This window comes from Pleurodeles waltl, chromosome 1_2 (genome assembly GCF_031143425.1).
Source record: "Pleurodeles waltl isolate 20211129_DDA chromosome 1_2, aPleWal1.hap1.20221129, whole genome shotgun sequence".
Lineage (NCBI taxonomy): Eukaryota > Metazoa > Chordata > Amphibia > Caudata > Salamandridae > Pleurodeles > Pleurodeles waltl.
In genome coordinates, this window is record NC_090437.1 from 1,309,038,988 (window position 1) to 1,309,062,850 (window position 23,863).

Sequence of the window (23,863 nt, forward strand, 5' to 3'; positions counted from 1 at the left end):
GGGCTACGCTGAAGGAACTATTCATGGTGGAGAGCAGCATATGCACAAATCCCCTCCCCAATAAGGCAGGTAGGGAAGGCAGGGGAAGGAGCCGTGAGGAAGTACACGAGCATCCCTGCATTCACTGTAGACATGGGTTTATTGAATCTACAACCCTTCAAACGCGTTAGTCTGGACATGGTGATCTCACAGCGCAAAGAAGGAGGCTGCCATTGCCACAATGGTAAATGTCTTACCTTTCAGAAGCACAGGACATGCTTAGGATGAGACTTGGGCAATTTTCACAATATGTCAAACTCACACCAAGAGCCAGAAAGATATGGACTGGGAGCACCACAGGTGACAAACTCTTGTTTGCCTGCTGGACCTTACTCGGGGATGAAGAGACTGGTATCCAACAGATAGAGGGCACTGAGGACGGAGAAAGGAGAGGGGCCCTGAAAGTTAGGGATCAGTGGGAAACAGACAGGCCAGAATCACTCACTGACCAGCAAAGGCCGCTAGCGGTGTACACACTGAATGCTGGGTATTTTTTCTTGGAGAACTGATCAATGGTGGTGGGTGAACCCGAACAGACCAAGTGCTAAAGATTTACTTTTGTTTATTTTCCCGAGAGCCACAATGCCAATACGGGGAGCCGGTGAAGCAGGAACCATACACAAGAAGGGAAAAGCCAAGTGAGATGAATATTCATGACCATTCAGCTCAATAGGCTCTCCACCATAGGCACAAGGTTTGATGTCAGGTTTCAGCAGACTAACTTTCCCTTTTAACGGATCTTCATAAACATTTTTTGTCACTATAGTAATTTTTGCACCAGAATCAAGCAGTACATTTTTTTCTTCCCTTCTAACTCAATAATATCAGAAGGACCTCTACCAGTTCCAACTTGCAAATATATTTGTCCGCATTCCATTCCAGTATTTAAGGACTGAGGGGCGCCGGCCGCGCATCGAGTAACGCACGAGTAGGCTCTTAATTTTTAATTCACTATGCGCTATGCTGTGATAATGACCGTTTAATTAATCTATGAATCTGATTGTTATATTTTATTTTTTTTTTTTTTTTTTTTAAATACCATCTTTTAACTTACTGGTTTACTATTTTGGGGCTTTTAATTCGAACTGTCATTACTGTTCCTTCTTGTTACGCTGTGTCTGAGCACCGGAGCCCGTCTTTAGTTGGCTACCGGGTGCTCAGTCTTTCCTTTTCTCCTCTTCCTGTTTGAGACATTTTCATACCGCCATCTTGTTGGGTTGACGGTATAGTCTTTTACTTTCTATGCCGGCTCAGGCTGCCTCTCGTCAATATTTAAGGACTGAGGGGCGCCGGCCGCGCATCGGACGTGCGCAGCGGGCGCGCCAAAGGCAAGCCCGTCTGCGCCCGTCCGCGCCCTGGATCGTCCAGGGCTCGGAGATGCTGTCCTTTTTTCCCCAACGAGGTTAGTTTACTCCTCTTCGCAACTATTGGCATGTAGAACCACTGATCCCTGTGTCTCTCATTTAAGTGACTCACACTTCACTTTCTTCCTTTCCTGCCCTCGCTGTGGGTGGACCGCCCTGCCCTCTACGTCCTCTAAAATTCCTTCTCCCCTCCCAGCAAGAATGATGCTGCTTAACTGTCGTTCCCTCCCCGCTCATTCTCTATATATCCATAATCTCCTTGAAGACCTCCTGCCTGATGTACTGTTTCTTACTGAAACCTGGCTTGATGAGGACTCTACCGTACACATCTGCATTTCTCTGCCCTCCATCTATTCCATGATCCATTTATACAGGCCCGTTACCAGAGGCGGTGGAATAGCTATTATTCACAAAACTATTATCAAATGCACCACTTTACCGCTGGATATTCCTGACTGTGAGAGCTTAATGTTCTCATTATGTTTGTCCCCTACTTTCACTTTTTCAGGAATTTTGCTCTATCGACCTCCTGGACCTGTGCTACGTTTCCTGGATTCTCTACCGGAGGTTGCAGCCAGTCACATCTGCTACCTCCCCAAACTAACTATTTTAGGAGACTTTAATATTCATCTTGATAACTCGGATTGCCCCTCGGCTAAACTATTGGCATCCTCTCTCGCAGCACTCCAATTAACTCAGTATGTATCTGGTCCCACCCATCTAAAGGGTAATACGCTAGATCTTATATTCAGCAATATTGCCAACTTGCTGACGGCCTCCCCCCTGCCACTTCTTTGGACCGATCACTTCCTTCTCTCTTTCACTTTCCCGTATGATGCCACCCAAGGGCATCTCCCCAGCACTACTACATCTGGACGTTCTTGGTCAAAACTGGACCCGGTAGAATGGCGCAAAGCTCTCCTGGCCCCTGATAAAACCTATCATCCTTCTGCCCTAGAAACTGCAGATTCTTTTTATAAATGGATTACATCCTCCTTGGATGCTGTTCTACCCACCAGAACCAGAGTAGCTCTCTCAACCCACAAATCTAAACCCTGGTTCTCCCCTCACCTGCTTGAACTTAAAAAGAACTGTAAAAGACTTGAGAGACTGTGGCGTAAAAACTACAGTCTCTCTAGCAGAGAGATTTACAAGCAATCTATCAGAATTTATCACCACAATATCAAATTTGCCCAATCCACCTTCTATGGTGAAAAAATAGAATGTTCTTCATGTCCTCAGAAAGAAATCTTTCAAATTTTTAAAGATCTTACCTCCCCTCCCATCTCTACCCCAATGACGGAGGCCTCCATCTCCCACAGTGATCGACTGGCATCTTTTTTTCAGGACAAAGTCATCAGTATATACTCTGGGTTCCCCGCCTATATGAATCATCTCCCTACTTTTAAACTCACAGACTCCCTTCCTGCAGGAGTCTCTCTAACCTCCTTCTCCCCTCTCACTGAGGAGATGACCATTAAATTCTTGTCCAAAATTAAATCCGGCTCTCCTCTAGACCCCGCCCCTCCCTCTGCTCTCTTGCAGGTAGCAGACGTCATTGTTCCTCCACTCACTAAAATTCTTAACAACTCGCTTTCCTCGGGCTCCCTTCCCCTGTCATTTAAACACGCGATTGTTCAACCCCTTCTGAAGAAACCCAAACTTGACCCCACCCTATTAGAAAACTTCAGACCTATTGCTCTCCTCCCTATTTCTGCTAAAATCCTTGAGAAACATGTTAACACTGAATTTACCTGCTATCTCGAAAGCCACCCAAATGGGCTTTAGAGCCTTGCACAGCACTGAGTCAGCCCTTCTTACAGTAACTGAGTCGGCCCGCCAGCTCTTAAACCTAGGGTCTCACGTAGCCATCATTCTGCTTGACCTAAGTGCAGCGTTCGACACTGTCGACCATGATCTTCTCTGTTGGAGACTATCAGATATAGGAGTTGGAGGCTCTGCCCTTTCTTGGTTTTCCTCCTTCCTTAAAGATAGATCTTTTCAAGTTTTGGACCGTACCTTTTTTTCTGGCCTCTTCCCCCTGGCATGTGGAGTCCCCCAGGGCTCGTCCCTCAGCCCTACTCTCTTTAACGTTTACTTGTCACCTTTAGCAAGAGTAATTGCCCCTCACAATCTGTCTCTGGTAACTTATGCAGATGACACTCAGCTAGTGGTGTCTCTTTCCAGCTCTGGAGACTCGCCAGTGACTAATCTCTCTTGCTGCATGAGTGACATTGCCAATTGGATGACCGAGTCCAAACTCAAATTTAACGATGGAAAATCGGAAGTCCTGGTCCTTGGTAACGGTCCCCCCGCTCATCCTCTTCCCTCTCTCTCAGACGCCTTCAGGACTCTTCCTCTCCCCAAATCCCAGGTTAAAACTCTAGGTGTGATGCTTGACCCCCGGCTTACCATGGATTACCAAGCCAGTAAAATCTCCTCTACCTGTTTTGGTCTCTTGCGCATGTTTAGAAAGATTCTCACCCTTCTCCCTCCTACAGCCAGAAGAATTCTCATTCAAGCCTTAATTCTTTACCGTTTGGACTACGGAAACTCCCTGTTCCTCAGTTCCCCTCTTTATGTTATAAAGAAGCTGCAGAGAGTGCAAAATGCAGCTGCTAGGCTTCTTAATCACTCCTCAAAATACGCATCCGCCAAACTGGCTATCTCCACCCTCCACTGGCTCCCCATCAAAGAAAGGATTCATTTTAAATCTCTCTGTATTGTCCACAGGGCCCTACATGGTAAAGGTCCTATCTCTCTGAGGAAACGTATTTTCCTGCACACTCCTTCTAGGAGCCTCCGCTCCTCCTCTCTTAGGTATGCACACATTTTTCGGTCTAAGAGAGCCTGGGGTAACAACTCCTTCTCCAGTAAGGCCTCCCACCTTTGGAACACCCTTCCTACGGAGCTCCGCTTTGAATCCTCTGAGCGCCTCTTTAGGAAAAAGCATAAAAAAATGTTATTCTGTAATTAATATCGACTCTCCCTCCTATTCGTGTTTTGTTGCTTTTAGCGCTGGGATGCCTTTGGGTCGCCACGCGCTCTATAAATTCTATAAACTAAACTATAAACTACATCCGGGAGACGATCAAGTACTTCCTGGCCTTCTGCGCCAAGACAGTGAAGCAAAAGTGCTGTTCTCCTTTCTGCACTCAAAGATGTCCCACGCACTCTGGAATATCTCTCAAAAACTTTTTTCCATTTTGCCCACTTTATAGGTGGTTCACCCGGATGTGCCAAGAAAAATGGAGGTGCTGTAACATTCTGCATCATGTGGTAGAAATATTATACGTTTGGATAGCAAAATTGTGTAACTATTGCTATATGATACTAAAACAAACTTATTTTTTAATACATATGTATATGTCACCTAACACTTATAAATATCTCTAAATTACGTAGAAGAAAGTTGTGCCTGTCACCGATTGGAAAGACAAGCAGGAAACGGTGTGCCTGTCACCGATCGTACAGAAGTCCTTTTTTATCTCTAGCCACAGAGCGTCCAAACACGCTTGGTCCTTCCTCTATGTTCGTGTCCTCAACAACTCCACAACTCCAAGTCAAGGATGTACTTGACGACATGCGGCGCGGTCGTATCCTCCGTCACAGGGAAATCTCCTAGGAATGCAGCCGCACACGCACACCATGAAAGCCGACAAGTCACGAGCAGGCGTGAGGCGGTAAGACGTTACTAGAAACATTCATCTCGCAGGACGTGCATGTTTATCTTTGAAATTTCATAATGGTTTAAAGAAACTAAGTTAAATGTTTTCTGTTCCCAAATTTTAACAAGCATTTGCAATGCAACGGGTCTCGCGTTTGCTCATGTTCGAGCTGATCGCGTTGTAAACTCCTAACCTGACTTTTCATCGGTCGGCAAAAGTGCTTTTATGTACGTAACCCGAAAAAGTGAAATTAACTGTGTAAAGCGCTCGACTTCTGCAAAGTGAAATTGCGCTAGGAAAATTGAGAAAAAGTAGTCCACGATCCGACAGAAAAAAGCGAGCCTCGCATGTTTTCTGTACTTGGTCGCTGCACTCAAGGAGGGCTAGCCACCGGAAAAGGCATGATGTATGCGTGCCTTCGACTAATGAAAGCAAGCAGATTTTATGAGGCCAGCCCACGAACCAATGAAAAACACTGACGTGACGTTGACAGGGTTCCGAGCCCTTTTCTAAACACTAAAGCACCTCGCTGCGATACGCATGCGCTAGCGCATGCAACGCAGGCTCGACCCTAAAAAGTACTAAACATACCGCGCACAACTTGTGAGATCAGGAAATCCAAGGATGTAGAAATTATGTTAGGATGTTGTCAAAGACGTTTTCTTCATTGTTTTCGCTCGTCGCCAGTGTAAGATTCTCATATAATGATAGTCCACGCCAAAAGTGAAGATAAGGAGTATTTATTTCAAAGTAGCTCCGTACAAGAAAACATCCCAACCATCCAGGTGCAGGTTGTTCATCTCGCCTCACGATTCCAGAACCCCCATACATAACACGGTAACCTAACACATCACACCATGGTTACCGGACCTGGCCACCATGCCCTGAAGATTACCACAAGCTCCCTTGCTATCACTTCTCTGTTTCTTATAGAAACAGAAGCAGGATTACACCAAAGGCCCTTCTCTTTCATTACAATCCTGATTTTTTTTTGGGTGAAAAGAAGTTTGGGTGACAAGAGAGCTTTCAGTATAGTTGTTCACGTCTACTAACCAAAAGGACTATAATGAAGGCCCCGTTCCCATCTGATCTTCTTTTCACATGGAAACCAAAAGAGGACTAAAATTAAGGCGCGAAGCCTTCAATACATCCCTGCTTTCGTTTCTTACATTGCACCTAGTGTGGCTTTAATGCATGGGGGCCACAGTTAGGCTCGGGCAGCCAGAAAAACAGCAGCTTCTTATATGCCGATCACACTCTTTTACAATGAACTGCCTGGTTAAGATCATGGATCTCTGTTGACAAACATCTGCGTCAGTGGCACAGACCTATACTGCCTTTCACATTCACGCAGGGCTTATAGATTCTTATTTTTTACAGCACATAAGAGATGCCCTCCAATGCTCTGAGACTGGTGAAAGGTGTATCTGTTGTTTTTTGTTTGTTTTACTGCTAACATTACTGGTAAGTTACAGTCGTGGCTCGCGCAAATTTAAAGGGGTGTGGCGAGGCGGCGCACAGGGTGAGGGGGAGAATTAAATACAAAATAATTTAAAAAATGAGTGTCTTCTTCTGAGCAGTGTCTTCTGCTGCAGGCACAGGCTCCCAGCTTGCCCTGCGCCAATCCTGACGCTGCTCAGAGCAGCGTCAGGATTGGCTGGGAGCGACCAGCCAGGGCGCTCCCATGCAGGCTGGGGGCCTGTGCAGGCTCTCCCCAGCCCGGCAACTGTGTTCCTGGGCTGGAGAGAGCCTACTGCGCATGTGTGTTTGGCCTGCCCGAGAGGGCCGGCCAAACACACATGCGCTTTGAAGGGGAGTGCTGAGCACCCCCCCTCGGTGCACGTCACCCCGGTGGCCCCGCCCCTTTCCCCAAAAAAACAATCATAAACACAGTTTCTGATTGTCTTTTGGGAAAAGGTTTGCAGCTGCCGCTGCTGGCGGGGGGCAACGCTCCTCCGCCTCTATGGAGGAGCCGCTCCTGGCAAGTTACAATAAAGGGAATAAAGCTCATGTGTAAATGAAAAAATAATAAAAGAAATTGCGTCACTTTCCTCAAATACATGCAGCTTTGTATAACACGAAGTCGGTGCAGAGGCATTGAAGTGCTTCACAGGAGCACCTGATGGCATTACAGATGGGCAGATTCTTTTTTTTGGCTCCTGCAGATTAAGGGCCTTATTTAGATATTGGCGGACAAGTTACTCCATTACAAAGGTGTCCAATATCCCGTTCGCGGAAATCTAAATCCCATTATATCCTGTGGGATTTAGATTTTGGCGGACGGGATATCCGTAACCGTTGTGACGGAGTAACTCGTCCGCCAATATCTAAATCAGCCTTAAGTGATTTGCCCAGAATCACAGGTTGTTGAGCTAAGCTGGGACTCAAACCTGGTTAAGGCCACAATCTCTGCCTATTGGCTGCCGTAATTGGTTTACGGGGGCATAGGAACAGAGCAGAGACTCATGGATCCCTGCCTTTTCCATTCAGGGGTGGGCGACAAAATAACTGAAGCGCCCCCTTACTGGCCCTCACCTGCCCCCCACCATCCCTCCAGTCCTCTCCCCTGCCTCAGTCCCCTCCAAAGCAAGCGCTAACGACTTCCCATCAGCAGCTCCTTGAGGCCTCTGTCACACCTGCAAGGCGCCAGGGGGCAGGTACACCCCATGCTGTGACACGGCCCCAGCGGCCCATTGTAGTTCCGCCCCCCACAATACAGCAGCCTGGCATTAGTGTGTATGCAAAGTCTTTAACTACAGCCTTTGATGCTGCGCCCTTGTGGCGGAGGCAGAGGGCCACCAAAAAACAGCCAATCAGCAGCCTCAACCACAGGTCCATCGCTCCTGCCCGCCTTGCCAATCCGTGGCTGCTCTGATGCGCATGCGCAGATGCACACCTGTATTTGCACAAGTTGGTGTATAAAAAAGAATTTGTCAATTATTGTATTTTTTCGGAGTTTAAGATTTTTTTTTTTTTAAATCCTTTGACTTATTTATGAAGAACCTAATTAGGCCCTTCCGGCACTACTGTTTTCCTACAGGTTCCAGCTGGCCTCTTCTACCAATTAAACATATGAAAATTGTTTTCCAAACAGCCCCTTTAGGACCGTTCTCCGGTCCCGCCAGACAAAAGCAAACCATTTTTGTCATAAATCTGTCAGCCCTTAACAGAAAATCTTCAAACTGTTGTGGCACCCCCTTCATTTCCCCAGCCCCCGGGGGGACATATTCAGCGATGCGCATAGCGCCTAATAGCTTTTACCTGCCAAAGCAGCTGACGGCGCTTGCCCGCACTGTACTTCCACAATCTGTCCAGCCCGCACCCATTACCTGCCGTCCTTCCCACGCACCCCGCTTCCGAAACAGTAATTGCACTTAAATGAGGCTCTCCTGGCGGCGGAAGTGATCTCTTTACACCTTCATAACGCCGGCCTCTTCAGCTGCCGCCGGGCACTTAGCTCCGAAATGAGGCCAGCTCCCAAAACAAGGCCTCCGGGCGCTTTATTCCCGGCCGGAGGAGGCTTTGTTTATGCGGGTGTCGTTCTGGCTGCTGGAGCAACGCGCTCCTGGTGTTGTGAAATGTGGTGACTACTGAATAGCTGCGTGTGACTCGAATGGAAAGCGCAAGGATGCGACAAGCCCCTGCAAACCCCGAGCCGGGAACATCTGATTTCATTCAAGAAGCTGTGTGCTGCGGAAGCTCGAAGCCAGTGCTTAATTTGTGCTTGTTACCACCGGTATTCATTCCTGAGGGCTGGAGCTTAGTTTTCTGCATCAGGCATTTGCTGCAAGCAAAAGACACATATGGGAAAGGCGGAGAAAGAGAAACACGAAAAAGCGTCACAATTGGAGAAAGCAGAAAGCTGCAAGAGTGAGCTGAAGGGGCAGGGAGTGGCTGTAAATGGATTGAAGAGGCCTGAGAAGATTTCAGGATTACGCTGCCTTGATGTTCTGTGTTTGTACATTTAATTACAGCAGCCGCGTGTGAAACAGGAGAGCTTTGGGCACCAACATGTTTTTATTTACAAATTAAGCACTGCTCAAAGCTATCAAGAAACACACACAGGTTCCCATTGCAGCTGCACATCATGTCAAGATGAGGGCATCCCCCAATGTCATCCACCCTGCTGTACAAACAGAGCGGTTGCTTGGTCAGCAGGATTTTTTTTTTTTGGGGGGGCTGCAAATTTTCCAACAATCACGCTGGGATATACTCAGGGCCACTGGAGTTATGCGACAGGAGAGGGCCAATTTATGCAGCATGGTTAGGTCAATTATGAGGCAAGAAATTATGAGGCAAGAAATTGTGCGGCATTATGCGGCACATTTTGTGATAGTATTATTTTGTCATTTTGAAACTTGTTAACACTATCTGGGCGGTGCTTGCACTATGTTACTACCAGTTTAACCCCTAAATATAGCTATAAGCTTTAGAAAGGTGACCAGCCAACCTTTTAAAATGGCATTCCGTTGCGCGGCAACACGTGTCCCTGCTTTTTAGTAACAGTTTGAGCTAGAAACATTTTTTTTTGTTAAAATCTGCAGATTATGCAGCAGAAGATGGATTAGGTGGCAAATGCAGCAAATCTACAATTATGCGAAAATCGTTACTGCGCACTATCGCATAATTCCAGTGGCCCCGCATATAATGTTAAAATACATCATAGGACAAGCAGAGTGCACCAGAGTGGCTTAAGGGGCAGTGTAAAGGGAGACAAATGCAGGCTGGTAGAGGTACTAAGTGAGAGGAAAGGCAACATTTTGTACAATAACCAACAATTTTGAAGACTTTAAAAAAACAGAGGAGAGTGTGGGAGTTTGACTTTGTGTATGGAAACATTCCTTGTGAAATTCGACAGACACCTCACAATACCCGACTGAAAGCCCCTGCACCCAATCATTTCCATGAAAATACATTTATTGGGGGGGGGTAACACCCCAAACATCCCCCCTGAAGCTACACCCCTGTGCACAGTGTGTGGACCAGATTCACAAAGCTATTTCCACTTAAGTTTACTTAACGCACAGCTGGTCCTGGCCTCTGAAACACTAAAACCAGGCTCAGTCAGTGAGATTCAAGGGGGTGTGAATGTCAGATTTCTCAACTAAAAAAAAGGAGTGGGCTGTCAGGATGGACTGTTTCCACGGGGGGCAGGGGCAGTACTGATTTGCACTGGGTGGGCCTCAGACTAGAGTTACACAGTGGGTGAAAAACGATGGGTCGAAATGCTACCCAAAACAATTTACCCTAGTTAGAGTATTTCCAAGCACTCATCCCATCACCTTTCGAGTATTTGATCGCCAGTAGTATGCCTGGAAACCTAAGATTGGAGCAGTTTCCAAGCCTACCAGTGCCAAAAAGTCCTACATTTGCACCCTTACAGCCAGTACTTCTGTGGGGGCAGATTTACTACTTTTTTGGGTCGAGCCTGCGATGCATGCGTTCGCGCATGCGTATCGCAGCAAGACGCTTTAGTATTTAGAAAAGGGCTCGGAGCCCTGTCAACTTCACGTCAGTGTTTTTTATTGGTTCGTGGGCTTGCCTGATAAAATCTGCTTGCTTTCATTAGTCGAAGGCAAGCATACGTCATGCCTTTTCCTGTGGCTAGCCCGCCTCGAGCGCAGTGACCAAGTACAGAAAACATGCGAGGCTCGCTGTTTTCCATCGGGCTCGTGGACTTCTTTTTCTCTAATTTACGAGCGCGATCTCGCTTGGCAGAAGTCGAGCGCTTTACATAGTTAATTGCACTTTTTCGGGTTGTGTACACAAATGCACTTTTGCCCGATAGGTGAAAAGTCAGGTTAGGAGTTTACAACGCGATCAGCTCTAGCATGAGCAAACGCGAGACCTGTTGCATCGTAAATGCTTGTTGGTAATCCGGTCACTATATATATTTAGGATCCCGACCCAAAAAAAGGAACAAGTTATAATCACTTAGTGAAATGAGAATGATAAAAAAACAACACTGACAGACATAGCAGACCCAGACCCAACTACCAAACAAAGATCGCATTTCAGCGGTGTCACCACAAATGCCCTCGCTGAAGCTACGCCCCTCCCTACCCCACCCGTTTTCCCTGGGAACTCACAACTGTGGTCACATACAACACAACGGTCAGGAGTCCCTGCCCTGAGATCATTTATTCTAAATGTATTAACACTGTACGCACTAGGGTAGAGTTGTCAAATTGGTGCTTGTGGGTATGGGCACATGTTTCTAGTCCTCTCCTCTAACAAATAATTTTACCAAGTGGCTGATGACCCCGTGTACTAAGCCTGAGTCGCAAACAGAGGGAGTGCGGGCAAAGTAATAGGGTGCGCTGAGCCATGGGTCTGACTTGGCCCTAAAAGTCTGTGCATGAACCGAGCCACGAACATATTTGGCATGTATATCATGCAACAAACATAGCATGAAAAATATGACAGAATCTCGTCAAAATCCAAAAAAGTGTATTTCTTTAACGTGTGGGAGCGTTTCACCTTAGTACATCAGAATATATCCCTGCATAGACAAATATGGATTAAAAGTGTTCGTTTTTAACGACGTTTATGGCTCGCCCCCAACGACAGTGCCACTAGTGAACTAAGAGACAAGCCTGTAGTCATGCAAACTCTAAACATGGACTTTTATTATAGTTCATCAATTCAAACATAAGACGAGCTTGTACTGGGCACCTCCTGAAGTATTTAAAAGTGCGCTCATATGTGATATTAAAGGAAAAAGATGTTGGATCACACAATGTGGACAAGCAGGGAAGCTGCATTGTTTCATCCCGTTTTACATTTCGAAGTTCAGCCACCAGGTGGGTCTCTCTCTCTCTCTCTCTCTCTCTCTCTCTTACATCAAAGGTCACTGTTTTGTCTCTCATTCTTGGCTCACGACAAGAAAAAACGACACAGAGATAACAGACCCGATTTGAGGTCCAAGTACTAAACCAAAAGTGCCTATATTTTGGAGGTGTCACACCCCAAAGACCCACTCCCCGAAGCTACACCCCAGAAACCAGGGCATCAGGGTGCTGTATTCTGCACGGCGCCAGGGTAGAAGGGATCTGTGCACTTCTTTCTAGCGTCCTGAGTGCTTTCACTAACTGAAACTATCTCCAGAGCAATGCATAATGTTGGAACAGAAGAGCTTAAAAACTCAAAGAAGCAATTACTGCTCTGTATTTCCAAGCTCTGCTGTCAACAAACATGCATTAACTGGGAGATATTGTGAGTTAATGTATGAGCCTGAGAAGCCAAAATGAATCGCCCTGACCCCTTCTGAGCTGGCGCAGCGCTAAAAACAGCGTCATGATACAGTCCCAGAGCGCTCAGCTTTTCAATATTTTTAGAGCATATTAATGAGGTCACAGTAAGTGATGTAACACGTTTGACATTGATACGTTCTGATAAAGAGACATTAATAAAACTATAGTCCAAGTAAAAGTAAAACCAGCATTAGCAAAGGCAATAGTTCTGGTGCCGGCCTCCAGCCTTTTGGCTTTGTGACTACTTGTTTTATTTTCTCATGGTTTTTGCATAAATGTATCATTCGGGAAGCTGCCAGGCCCTTGCCAATCTAAGTAAAATAAGTCGATACCCAAAATATTTTTTGGTTTTAAAAACACACACATTTTACCAAAGCAGTCCCTGGCGCTTAAGAGAACTACTTTGTGTGTGGATGTGGTTCTTGTGAAAGGGCAGAATGTCGTCGCGCACTGTGAAGATAGCCAAGAGCATTAAGGGTAGGCTGACCTATTCTGCATGCTGTAGCGAGCGTGGGAAAACTGTATACGACACAATAATAGACCAATGTATGGAGAACTGACGGAGTCATATAAATATGTTATACATATCATTTAAGTCAGTGGTTCCCAACCTGTGGTCCGGGGACCCGTGGGGGTCCGCAAAGCCTCCTCAGGGGGTCCGCGACTGCTTAAAAAATTAAATAATATTAACAGATTAGGTCCCCGGCTTTCAGTAATGACTCACTGGGGGGGGGGGGGGGGGGGTCCCCAGAATCCAGCAACTATTTAGTGGGGGTCCACAGGTTCCAGTATTGATAAAGTGGGGATCCACAAAAGTAAAAAGGTTGGGAATCACTGATTTAAGCAAAACCAAAAGGTCTTCAAAACATACTGAATGTACAATAGGTGAAGTCCATATGGAAAATGCATTATCGCCATGATGTGGGACATTGGTGTGCTGTGAGAGGAACAGCTCCTGTCCTTAGCCGGGAGAGCTGTAGGACTGCTCATCCTGGGATCAGAGCACTTCTAGCAGCCTCTTGATCTACCAGGTGCTGCTCTGCACACAGCATTGTCACAACAGCCACTTGCAGCTGCAGTTTTAGCCCTCTGCTAATGGAAGTAAGACCTAACCCCTAAATGTGTGACTTTCACTCGTGATGAGTGAGACCACCTCGTCGGTAATCTCAATTCTTTTGTCAACGGTAGAATTAATCCATATCCAAGGTAAAAACGGTGGGTGAACATCTCCCATATTTGTGGGGTTATGAGGATGTAATTTCTCCACAGAATGGAGAAACAAGAATAAATGTGGGAAAGTTAATTTGCTCATGCGCAGCACGTTCATTCATGTGGAAATGTGCAAATGTTCACTTGTAGGAGCTACACTGAAAATAGATAATTTTCTCTTCAAAATAGTTGATGACAGGGCCATAAGTGTAGCCACGGTGCTAAATCAGAAACATTTGTAAGTGTTGTTAGAAACAAAACTTTGAGAGTTCCTCGTTTTTGGTATTTCAGCTTTCTCCAGCCTACAGACCCCCCTTTTAGAAATAAAAATCAACCGGGGGGGTGGGCTGTAACCAAACGCATTAAATCCTTATGTTTCACGGTTGACATTCCTACAGAACTCTTAGGTAGAAGGCTGAACTCAGGCTCCTGACTGTATGGCCTAATGGCATCAATACATTTGAGGTTTGTTTTTCTAAAGCATCATTTTTTATTTTTCCTCTCTCACCTAGGAACAGTTCAGTCATGAGAACCTAAGACATTTCGTCTTCCCTGTGCTTATTTTGTAAAAAAAATAATAAGTTCCAGGGCTGTCATCAGGAGGCCACTGCAACTTGCCCCACCCATTGCCCCTCCCTGCCCTGCCAAGGACACTACCAACACAACTACTAATGATCACACGCCTACTAGTGTGACAAGTCAGACTATTCCAGACCCCCAAAGCTAGAAGAATGACTTGGGTGGCGGGTATTTGTCATTTAAATGAATATTAAATCAATAAACTACTGCTGTTGTGCTCACCTCTAAATAAGACAAACAGCACCACCATGTGGTAGACTGTCATAAGTGCAGGTTTTGGCAATTAAAGTGCCGGTGCCGAACACCTGAAACCACTGGGTCAAATTGAGCACTGCCTCTTACACGTGTGGATAGCAGGCGTATCAGCATCTTAACAGTGACGGAGGGCTTCATCTGAGCAGGAACAGTGGCTCCTTTTAACAACTCACCACAAAGTACATATCACCTAGAGGTCCTCTTCTGTTAGCAAATATCCTCAAACCTTCACATTCTCAAACGTTCACAGAAAATAACATAACTATATGTTTTCTCGTTCTGTAAAATCAAAATAATCAAAAGAGGAGTGGAAAACATCTTCTTATGGGCTTCTTTGCCACGTGTTGTCACTGAACACTGTTTCTGAAATTACTCCTTTTTTTCAAATTTATAAATAAAATGTTGTATACAATATGCAAGTGACTATTACAATCAGAAACTTTATGTTGATGATCTAGAAACCTACAGAGTCTTTCCCTGTATTCTCACTAGTGGCATTAGCAATTTTATTTTAATATTTCTATTGTACTTTCTTCAATCCTTCCTTTTTATCTCTTACCTACACGCACTCTGCCAATCACTCATCGCTTTCCTCACCAGAAATCTTACCACGAGATCTGTTCAGCGAATAACTGCTTTCTGAACATTAGATGACCCAGAGGCACTCACCACTACTCACAGCTTCTTTTGCCATCAAGGACTCACAACTAGATTATGTAATTGATGAAAGGCTTTTATAAGCACACGTACCAGGACCTATTCCCGGACTGTCTTGTCATCACACACTCTGACACTGTCCACTTCGGGGGCCGCTTCACACATGGATCACTTTATACTTCAATGACTGCACAACACACTATGGTGCTAGGCTACCCTCATGCCCACTGGAGCCAGAAGCCTTCCCCCGCTGACTCTAGTCATCACCACCAGACAGGGGACACGCCTGGTCCCCAGGCTGTACCAGGCATGCGTCGCTTTTAGGCCAGAGTGTGACAGAAGGGTCTGGGCGCAATCGGAGCGTGATCTAGGAAACCTGGGGCCAGATGTAGCAAACTTTTGCGAGTCGCAAATGGCCCGAATCGCAATTTACAACCCCGCAAAATCGGAAATGGGATGCAAAAATCCCATTTCCGACTCGCAAAATGCGACGCGAGCCATTACCGACTTGCAAAAATAGCGACCCCATTGTGCGACCCGCAAATAGGAAGTCGCTATTTGCGAGTCGCAAACCATATGCAATAGCAACTCGCAAATTGCGACTAGTCGCAAAAAGCCCATTTTGCACGTCCCATTTACCACTAACTCAGAGCAGGTGGTAACCAGAACCAAAGTATAAAAGGGGACCCAGAAGGCATCTGGGTTACTCAAGATGGCGGAGATATACCTGATAGTGAGGAGGAGAGCCCACGCAGCCCAGCAGAGGAGGAGGAGGGGCCAGAGACAGGAGAAGATATACAGAACAAGGCAGACACTCTTCCAGCAAACTGAAGAGGAGATCTATGACAAATACAGACTCAGCAGCGCAGCAATACTAGATTTAATAGATCTACTCAATCCGCAGCTTCAACGCCAGACTGTGCGCGGCAGCACCATCCCCACACATATGCAAGTGCTATGCTCACTGCACCTCTTGGCCTCGGGTAGCTATCAGGGGGTCATTGCTGTGGCAGGTGGGGTATCCCAAAGTGCACTCTCACGGTTCTTCAGAGCATTCCTAGACGCCTTACTCACACACATGCCCAGATACATATACCTACCTAGGAATGAGGCAGAAATCAACACCACCAAGTTGGAATTCTACAGGATTGCCAGCTTCCCCCATGTCATAGGGTGTGTAGACGGGACACATATACAAATATGCCCTCCTGCAAATCTGGAATATCTGTTCCGCAACCGGAAGTGTACCCACTCACTGAACATCCAGGTGGTATGTGACGCCCATTATGTTATCACTGACATGGTTCTGCAAATTTCCAGGGAGCACACATGACTCCTATATCTTCAGGCACAGTGGGATACACCAACGCCTAGAACGTGGGGAGTTTGGAGACGGATACCTCCTAGGTATAGCTGAATACACCTTGAAGACATACACACAGGTCAATGTGGAACCCATCAATGCCCAGCTAACATTGTTCATTTTGTGCCAAACAGGTGACAGTGCATATGCACTACGACCATGGATACTTACCCCGTACTTAACACCCAGCAATGAGACAGAAAGGCGATACAACAGTGCACATAGGAGGACCTGAAATATCATAGAGAGCACCTTTGGACTGCTGAAGGCAAGATTCAGATGCCTCCACAGAAGTGGAGGTGCCCTCCAGTATACCCCAATAACAGCTTTCAAGATCGTTGGTGCATGCGCTATCCTGCACAACATTGCCACCAGACGTGGGCTACCTCTCACCCCAGAAGACCCAGATTCAGAGGATGACGAGCAAGAGCTATCACATCGCCATCATGGGGATAGGAGCATTGCAAATCAAGGCAGACTGAGACGGGACCACATTGCAAATCAATACTTTGGAAGGTACGTGCTAACTGTCACCACACTCACTAATGTCACACACAAAGAGTCCAGGTGTGAAGTGGAACAAACAAGGAATTTAATAATGTGCACCAAAAAACTATTTACATAAACTACAATTCAGGGGCTGTAAAAGTCCACCTGGCATGAGGACACATTAACCTCATGTGGCTCCAGTCAAGGACAGTGCGTAGCTTACACTCTACGCCGTGCTCGCCCAGCATGGCTGGTTCCTGGTGTGTCAGCAGTGCCCTGCCTTGCGCTACCACTGCGCAACACCCTGGTGTCTGTGGCTGAGACACTGCTAACGGTGGAGCCCTCCTCACTGTCCTGCGGCGTGTCTGCCGCGCCCCTAGCCACCTGTCGTGCCTCCATTAGATCTACTGCGTGGCTGATACGTCCCAGCCCACGTGCCACATCGCTGGCAAAGTGGCCCATGTCCACCTGGCGGCTGACCGCGCGCCGTGACAGCCCAGTGGTGTTAACAGCCAGCCGGACGATGGAGGCAGACATGCGGTCCAGCCGGTGGATGAGCTGCCTGTCACGGCGCCTTGCACCCTCTCTCTCAGTGATAAGTTTTGACACCAGTTGTCTCATTGAGAGCGCAAGGTCACCAACATGGGTATTTAGCTGTTGCAGCTCTGTGTGTACCAGTTGCAGCCCTGTGTTCTGGTTCCATTCCATGCGCTGTATGGCCCCTGATATGTTTCTTATCCCTCTTGTCTGCAGGCGCTGACCACGTAGGAGTGCAGCCTCGGCAGCGGACATGGAGGCGTCCCCTGCCTCACCCTGTGGCACTGGAGGGACATTTAGACGTCACCTGCGACGCAGTGGAGGTTCCGTGTCCTGTACACCGGCACTGTGGCTGGGACCGGGTGCTGGCTCACTCTCCAGTATGGCCACTGGTGCATCAGGAGGGGACTGTGTTTGGGTGGTGCAGGTCCCTGTGGTGGCTGGTCCTGAGTCCTGTGCTGGCTGGTGGCTGGAGGTGGTGTTGTGTGGGAGACCTGTGGGACATAGGGAACACACTGTCAGTATCTACCATCTGTTATCTGCTTCCTAATAAACTGTTGTCTATCAACTGCCTACTTGACTACATTGCACATAATGCACCATGCAGGTGGTTGCTACTCTGAAATGGAGCTATTTTGGTTGTTCATGCTGCTGTGTACTAGGTGGGTGGGGGTATGGCAGATATGGGTGTACATGCATGTCTCATGGTACTCACCGGTTGATGGTCCTGGCGCTGACGTGTCCAGCTCTCCCATCCCGGACACTGCCTCTGGCTCCAAGGTCTCCTCCACTCTTTCCTCCAAGGGTGTGGGTGGTGGTATGGTGGATGGTCCCCCTCCAGTGCCCCTCATCTCCCGGAGCCGCTCTGCCACCCTCTCCTTGGTCCGGGAGCACAGGTCATACCACCGTTTCTTCAGTTCCTCGATACTCCGGTGGTTCACACCCATGGAGTTGACCTTGTCCTGTATTTCTGTCCAAATCCATTTTTTTCACCTCTGGCACACTGAGGGCTGCCCTCCCAAAAAGTTGTTTGTGGTGCTGGCAGCATTTCTCAGTCAGCACCTCCAGTTCTTTTTCAGCAAATTTCAATTTTCGCTTTCTAGGAGTGTCTGCCATTGTAGCTGCTGTTCCTCCTGTTGGCTGTTCAGCAGTTTAAAATGGGTGTGGTCCTCCCTCCTCCCAGGTGTATTAGTTAACTTCCTGGCTGTGATGTCATCATCAAGAGCCAGGAAGTGTTTTTCCAGAGTGTTCTGCTGCACTTGCATTCAATTTGCGGCACAGTCGCAATTCGCGACACCCACTCGCAATTTGCGTGTTCGTTTTTAGCGCAGTCGCAAAAAGCGACCTCGCAAACAGCGGACTCGCAATCTGCGGTGCGACTTCATTTGCGAGTCGCAAATTGAAGTTGCTTTTTCTTCTTGGACACCATTTAGCGAGTCGGAAATTGCGAGTCGCAACGACTCGCAATTTCCGACTCGCTATTTTTTTCCTACCTACATCTGGCCCCTTACTGCCTGATAAGATGTGGCGCCATTGTTGAACCCAAAAAAAGCCTATCATCCCTAATCATAGGCACAAGCTTTTGCACTATAAATTTCTTCACTGTGCATACACCACACCTCGTAGCCTGGCTAGAATTGACCCCACACGGCCACAACTTTGCCCAAAATGCCAGGCAGACAATGCCAATTTCATACACCTGACTTGGACTTATCCACACATATAGGGGTACTGGAGAAAACTCCTCTCCCTGATATCCACCATGATTGGAATCACCCTTACACCTAACCGCTTAATGGTCCTTCTAGCCTATGTCAAAGATGTCCCACCAGGATTGCACAGGTTCACTGCGTTTCACTATCGCTTGTGAAACGAGGGCCTGCACTACACTGGGGCGATAAACACTGTTCCACTGAGGCCAACTGGATGAAAATAATGATCTACTGTGGCACTACTAGCAAAGTCCATGCTACACTGCAACAACCCATGTCACGGCCCACAGATATATGGCAGCTACTGCGCGATTATTTGGTGACCTTAGGCTCCGGCCGTATACCCCCTGCTCTAACATACTTGGCGTCAATGCACAGATGCCATTAACGCCATTGGATCCCCGCCTCGAACAAATGACTGGGTAACCTACCACCAATGTCCCTCAGAGATCAACTACCTGCCCTATGTACATGTTTTTAATATTACTTGCCATATATGCCGGACTGCTGACATGTTACTAGACTTCTGTGTGATTGTTCTGTAGACGTCTTTTGCTAATTGATGTTATGAAAATGAGAAATAAGATTTAAAACAAAATAAGCACAGGTATCAGGGTAGTTTCTTGACTCTAAGAAGGTGGATGCAAAATCATTGTTGCAGGGATGCTTTACAATGAAAAGAGCATCCTTGAAACAGTTGTGATCCCTGTTCATACTTCCTTGATACGGCTGGAGGGGGATCTTAAGTCCTACATTTGTGCATAAGATTCACATTTTTGGGCCAAGAGACCGCGGGAGAGTATGTGGATGCCCTAGCCGAGCAGTCATAAAGCTTAGAAGGTATCTCCCACACATACATTCCCTGCATTGGTCTGTGACTACTGGCCAGAGGAACCCAATAACTACAGACCAGCACAGGAAATATGTCACAAATTTGAGGAGTCCTAATAGCACTCTCGCTGGTATAATGTTGCGTGAGATTTGCTGGGATTCCTATAGGAAAGCTCCCTCTAAACAGTGTTTTACCTGTTTTTTCAATTGTGAGATTATCACTGATTGTTATTCCTAAATTTTAATCGCTGTAACAGCGGGGTTAGAAGCCCTTGCGTCTTGGTTGGATTGATTATTTGGCGTCGAACAGTGAATGCCACCAGGCTTTCCCTCAATCTTTAAAAAAACAACTATAGTAATGCAAAAAGAAAGCATCTTCTCATTCTGAAGCCTTGAGTAACAAAATAACTATCCCCCCTCATTACTGCTTCTACTTCAATTAAAGAGATAATTGGAATCAGGTGCTGCAAACCAGGTGCACCTGAGTACTGGTTCATCCAGTGTATACATTCAGAATCCTTCTCAGTTTGTTCTGGAGCATCCAGGTTATGGCAACACACATCATCCTTTGCTCAAAATATATCTGGGACTGTGTCAGCAAAAGAGTCCTTGCTATTCATAGATCCTGGAAAGGCTTATACAGCCATCATTCCACACTGAGAAAGAGACTTTACAGAAGGAGAAAGTTCAAAACTTGGCCAAACTAGCATGAGTGGGCTTTGAAGCAGACCACCTGATGCTCCTACAGAATGCAAAGACCCCAATCCCATGATCTGCAGTGCCTCTGACAGTAAGACAGTGCTCATAATGCTATCATTAACAAAAGACTGAACAACTGATGTTTTTGTTGAAGTCTTCTCGCGAGAAAACACCTGCTCTCTAAAGGAATGCTGCTGTATGATCTAAGTTTGAAACAGCACCTGAATGAACCACAAGACTTCTGCAACAATGTTTCTGGATAGATGAGACCAAAGTGCAGTTTTGTGGCTGTGATGTCTAACGGCTAAGCATTGTGGTGGTGATTTCTGGCAGGACCTGGACACCTCAAAGTCATTGCATCCATCATGAATTCTCCTCTTTTCTACTGAACTCTAGAAGAAAATATGAGATCATCTGTTCAGGATCTAACACTTAGTGGAAAGTGGGTCATGCAGAAGGACAATGATCCCAGACGTAACACAACACAACAGTAACACAACACAACAGCAAATCTATGACTAAATGGCATATAAAGCGAATCAGGATTTTGGAAAGATCACGTCAAAGTCCAGAACTCAAACATAGTGAGATACTGTGGTGGTATCTAAAGTGAGCTGTGCGTGACTGAAAGCTATCAAGGACAATTGGCATTTGGGCCATACAGACTGCATCACATGTGACAAAGAAAATTCCCATATCCAGGCCAAGGAATGGATGTTTGGAATATTCATTGTGTCACATGATACCAACATGTCTGTGTTTTGCCTGGCATCCAGTTTACTCATGGGAGCATGCATGGTTTGCTGATATGTGTACTGTGTCAGACTCGAAAGCATTAAAATATTTCATAAGTTCCCCTTCCGAGCCTATTGAAAAACTAAAGGATTTTAGTAAATTTATTTGAAATTAAGCACTGTAAAATGCTAGGTAAAGAGGATGTAAATTCATCATTACAAGGAAAGCTTTACAAAGTAATGGGCAATTATTTTTTGCATCACAACAGTGGGTACCTCAAGACTCTGCATTTCTGCGACTGCAAAGGTTACCTGTTCATTTGTGACTCCTGGTGGCAAAGTTCCATGTTTGTAATCATCCAGCAACTGGACAGCTTCTTTGAGGCGACTCTGCAAACAGAAGCAGAATTAAGATGAGGGGTTATTGAGCATCAAGAACCAAAATCATATGTCCCCTTTGAAGATGAAAGCAATGGTAGAAATGGAGGCTTCTTGAGCCATAAACTAAAGAACTGTTGGCCACAACAATTCTTAAGTTTAAACTTCTGCGCCAATGTCTCAAGCGTCTTAAGCCAAAGTGTGAAAAGGTTTGAACATGCTTCCTACAGTAGTTGCTCTCAAATTTACTTGCCTAAATTTTCATGGAAAGTTTAACATCTAAGATGAGACTGCCTGCAAGAACTTAACATCTAAGATGACAGACTGCCTGCAAGACCTTAACATCTAAGATGAGACTGCCTACAAGAACTTAACATCTAAGATGACAGACTGCCTGCAAGACCTTAACATCTAAGATGAGACTGCCTGCAAGAACTTAACATCTAAGATGAGACTGCCTACAAGAACTTAACATCTAAGATGACAGACTGCCTGCAAGACCTTAACATCTAAGATGAGACTGCCTGCAAGAACTTAACATCTAAGATGAGACTGCCTGCAAGACCTTAACCTCTAAGATGAGACTGCCTGCAAGACCTTAACCTCTAAGATGAGACTGCCTGCAAGAACTTAACCTCTAAGATGACAGACTGCCTGCAAGAACTTAACCTCTAAGATGACAGACTGCCTGCAAGAACTTAACCTCTAAGATGACAGACTGCCTGCAAGAACTTAACATCTAAGATGACAGACTGCCTGCAAGACCTTAACATCTAAGATGAGACTGCCTACAAGAACTTAACATCTAAGATGACAGACTGCCTGCAAGACCTTAACCTCTAAGATGAGACTGCCTACAAGAACTTAACATCTAAGATGACAGACTGCCTGCAAGACCTTAACATCTAAGATGAGACTGCCTGCAAGAACTTAACATCTAAGATGAGACTGCCTGCAAGAACTTAACATCTAAGATGACAGACTGCCTGCAAGACCTTAATATCTAAGATGAGACTGCCTGCAAGACCTTAACATCTAAGATGAGACTGCCTACAAGACCTTCCTTCCAACCAAGAACAACCAAGAACATCTACAATATGCAGATACAGATCCGGCATCCACTCACTGGTGCATCTCACCTCCATTCTCTTAAGTAGTTTTCTTTTTTCTTGCTATCGTAAACCGTTCCCCATTTCTTGATAAGACTTTGTGATGAAGCCAGAGACGGATCATCGGGATAAACATGTAAGTAAATTAGTGCCCCGCAGATTCAATGTGCATGATTATATTCGATATGGGTGTCCTGAAAGCCGTCAATCCTGCAGCAACATTGGGTGTTCCTGACTTTCTTTTTTTGTGTTCATTTTACTAAGGCTAAGCCCGGACACAAATGTGGTGTCTTCGTGTATGGCTGCGTCATTGCCTTTGTTCGTAAAAAACTTTCTGTGCCTTAGGGAACCAACTTTTAGATCTCAACTTATTGTGGTTCATATTCTGGTTCATCGTGCTACTTCGAAAAAATTCATTCCTGGCCAGTTGTAGCGCCGAGGATCACAAGTGACTTTTTGGCTGATACAGGGCATGATAAAATGACACATCATATGTGAGGGGCAAACCAATCATAAGTAAGGTAAGATGTCTACCACTTGCCATTCTGACCGACCTATCTCCCTTTTCTTTTCTTTATTAAGGTGAGTATGCGTAGTACTCCGGGAGACAGCACGTACCGTCTGCAAGTAGTTATTCGACAACCATGCATGCCGGAACCTCGTATGCCTTAACAACGCAGTCGGAACCACGGCCTTGTCTTTTCCACGCATGCCTCTACAACAGATTTCGTTGTAAAAGCATGCCTTCAACGGCATGCGTGGTTCTGTCATACAACCTTTAACCTAAAAAATGACGCCAACCCCCTCAACTGCCATGAGGCCCAAACTACCCACACCCCTCATAGGTAAACTACCCAGACAACCCCACCCTCCCTGAGCCCTAAAACCTTTCCCCACCCCTAATAACTATGCTAAACTACCTGACCCCCCCCATGCACCCTAAGCCTTAAAAAAACTGCCCAGCCCCTCACTCCACCTCCTAAAAAC

The 23,863-nt window shown here is 46.2% G+C and overlaps 1 protein-coding gene across 1 annotated transcript in view; it reads right to left on the reverse strand.

The window, feature by feature from the left end:
* Positions 1–23,863, reverse strand: part of SFXN5 (sideroflexin 5) — an 809,240-nt gene that overhangs the window by 646,323 nt on the left and 139,054 nt on the right. Inside the window, exon 3 of the mRNA XM_069205595.1 lies at positions 21,702–21,779. Coding sequence (XP_069061696.1) covers positions 21,702–21,779 — 78 coding nt within the window. The remainder of the gene's footprint in view (positions 1–21,701; positions 21,780–23,863) is intronic.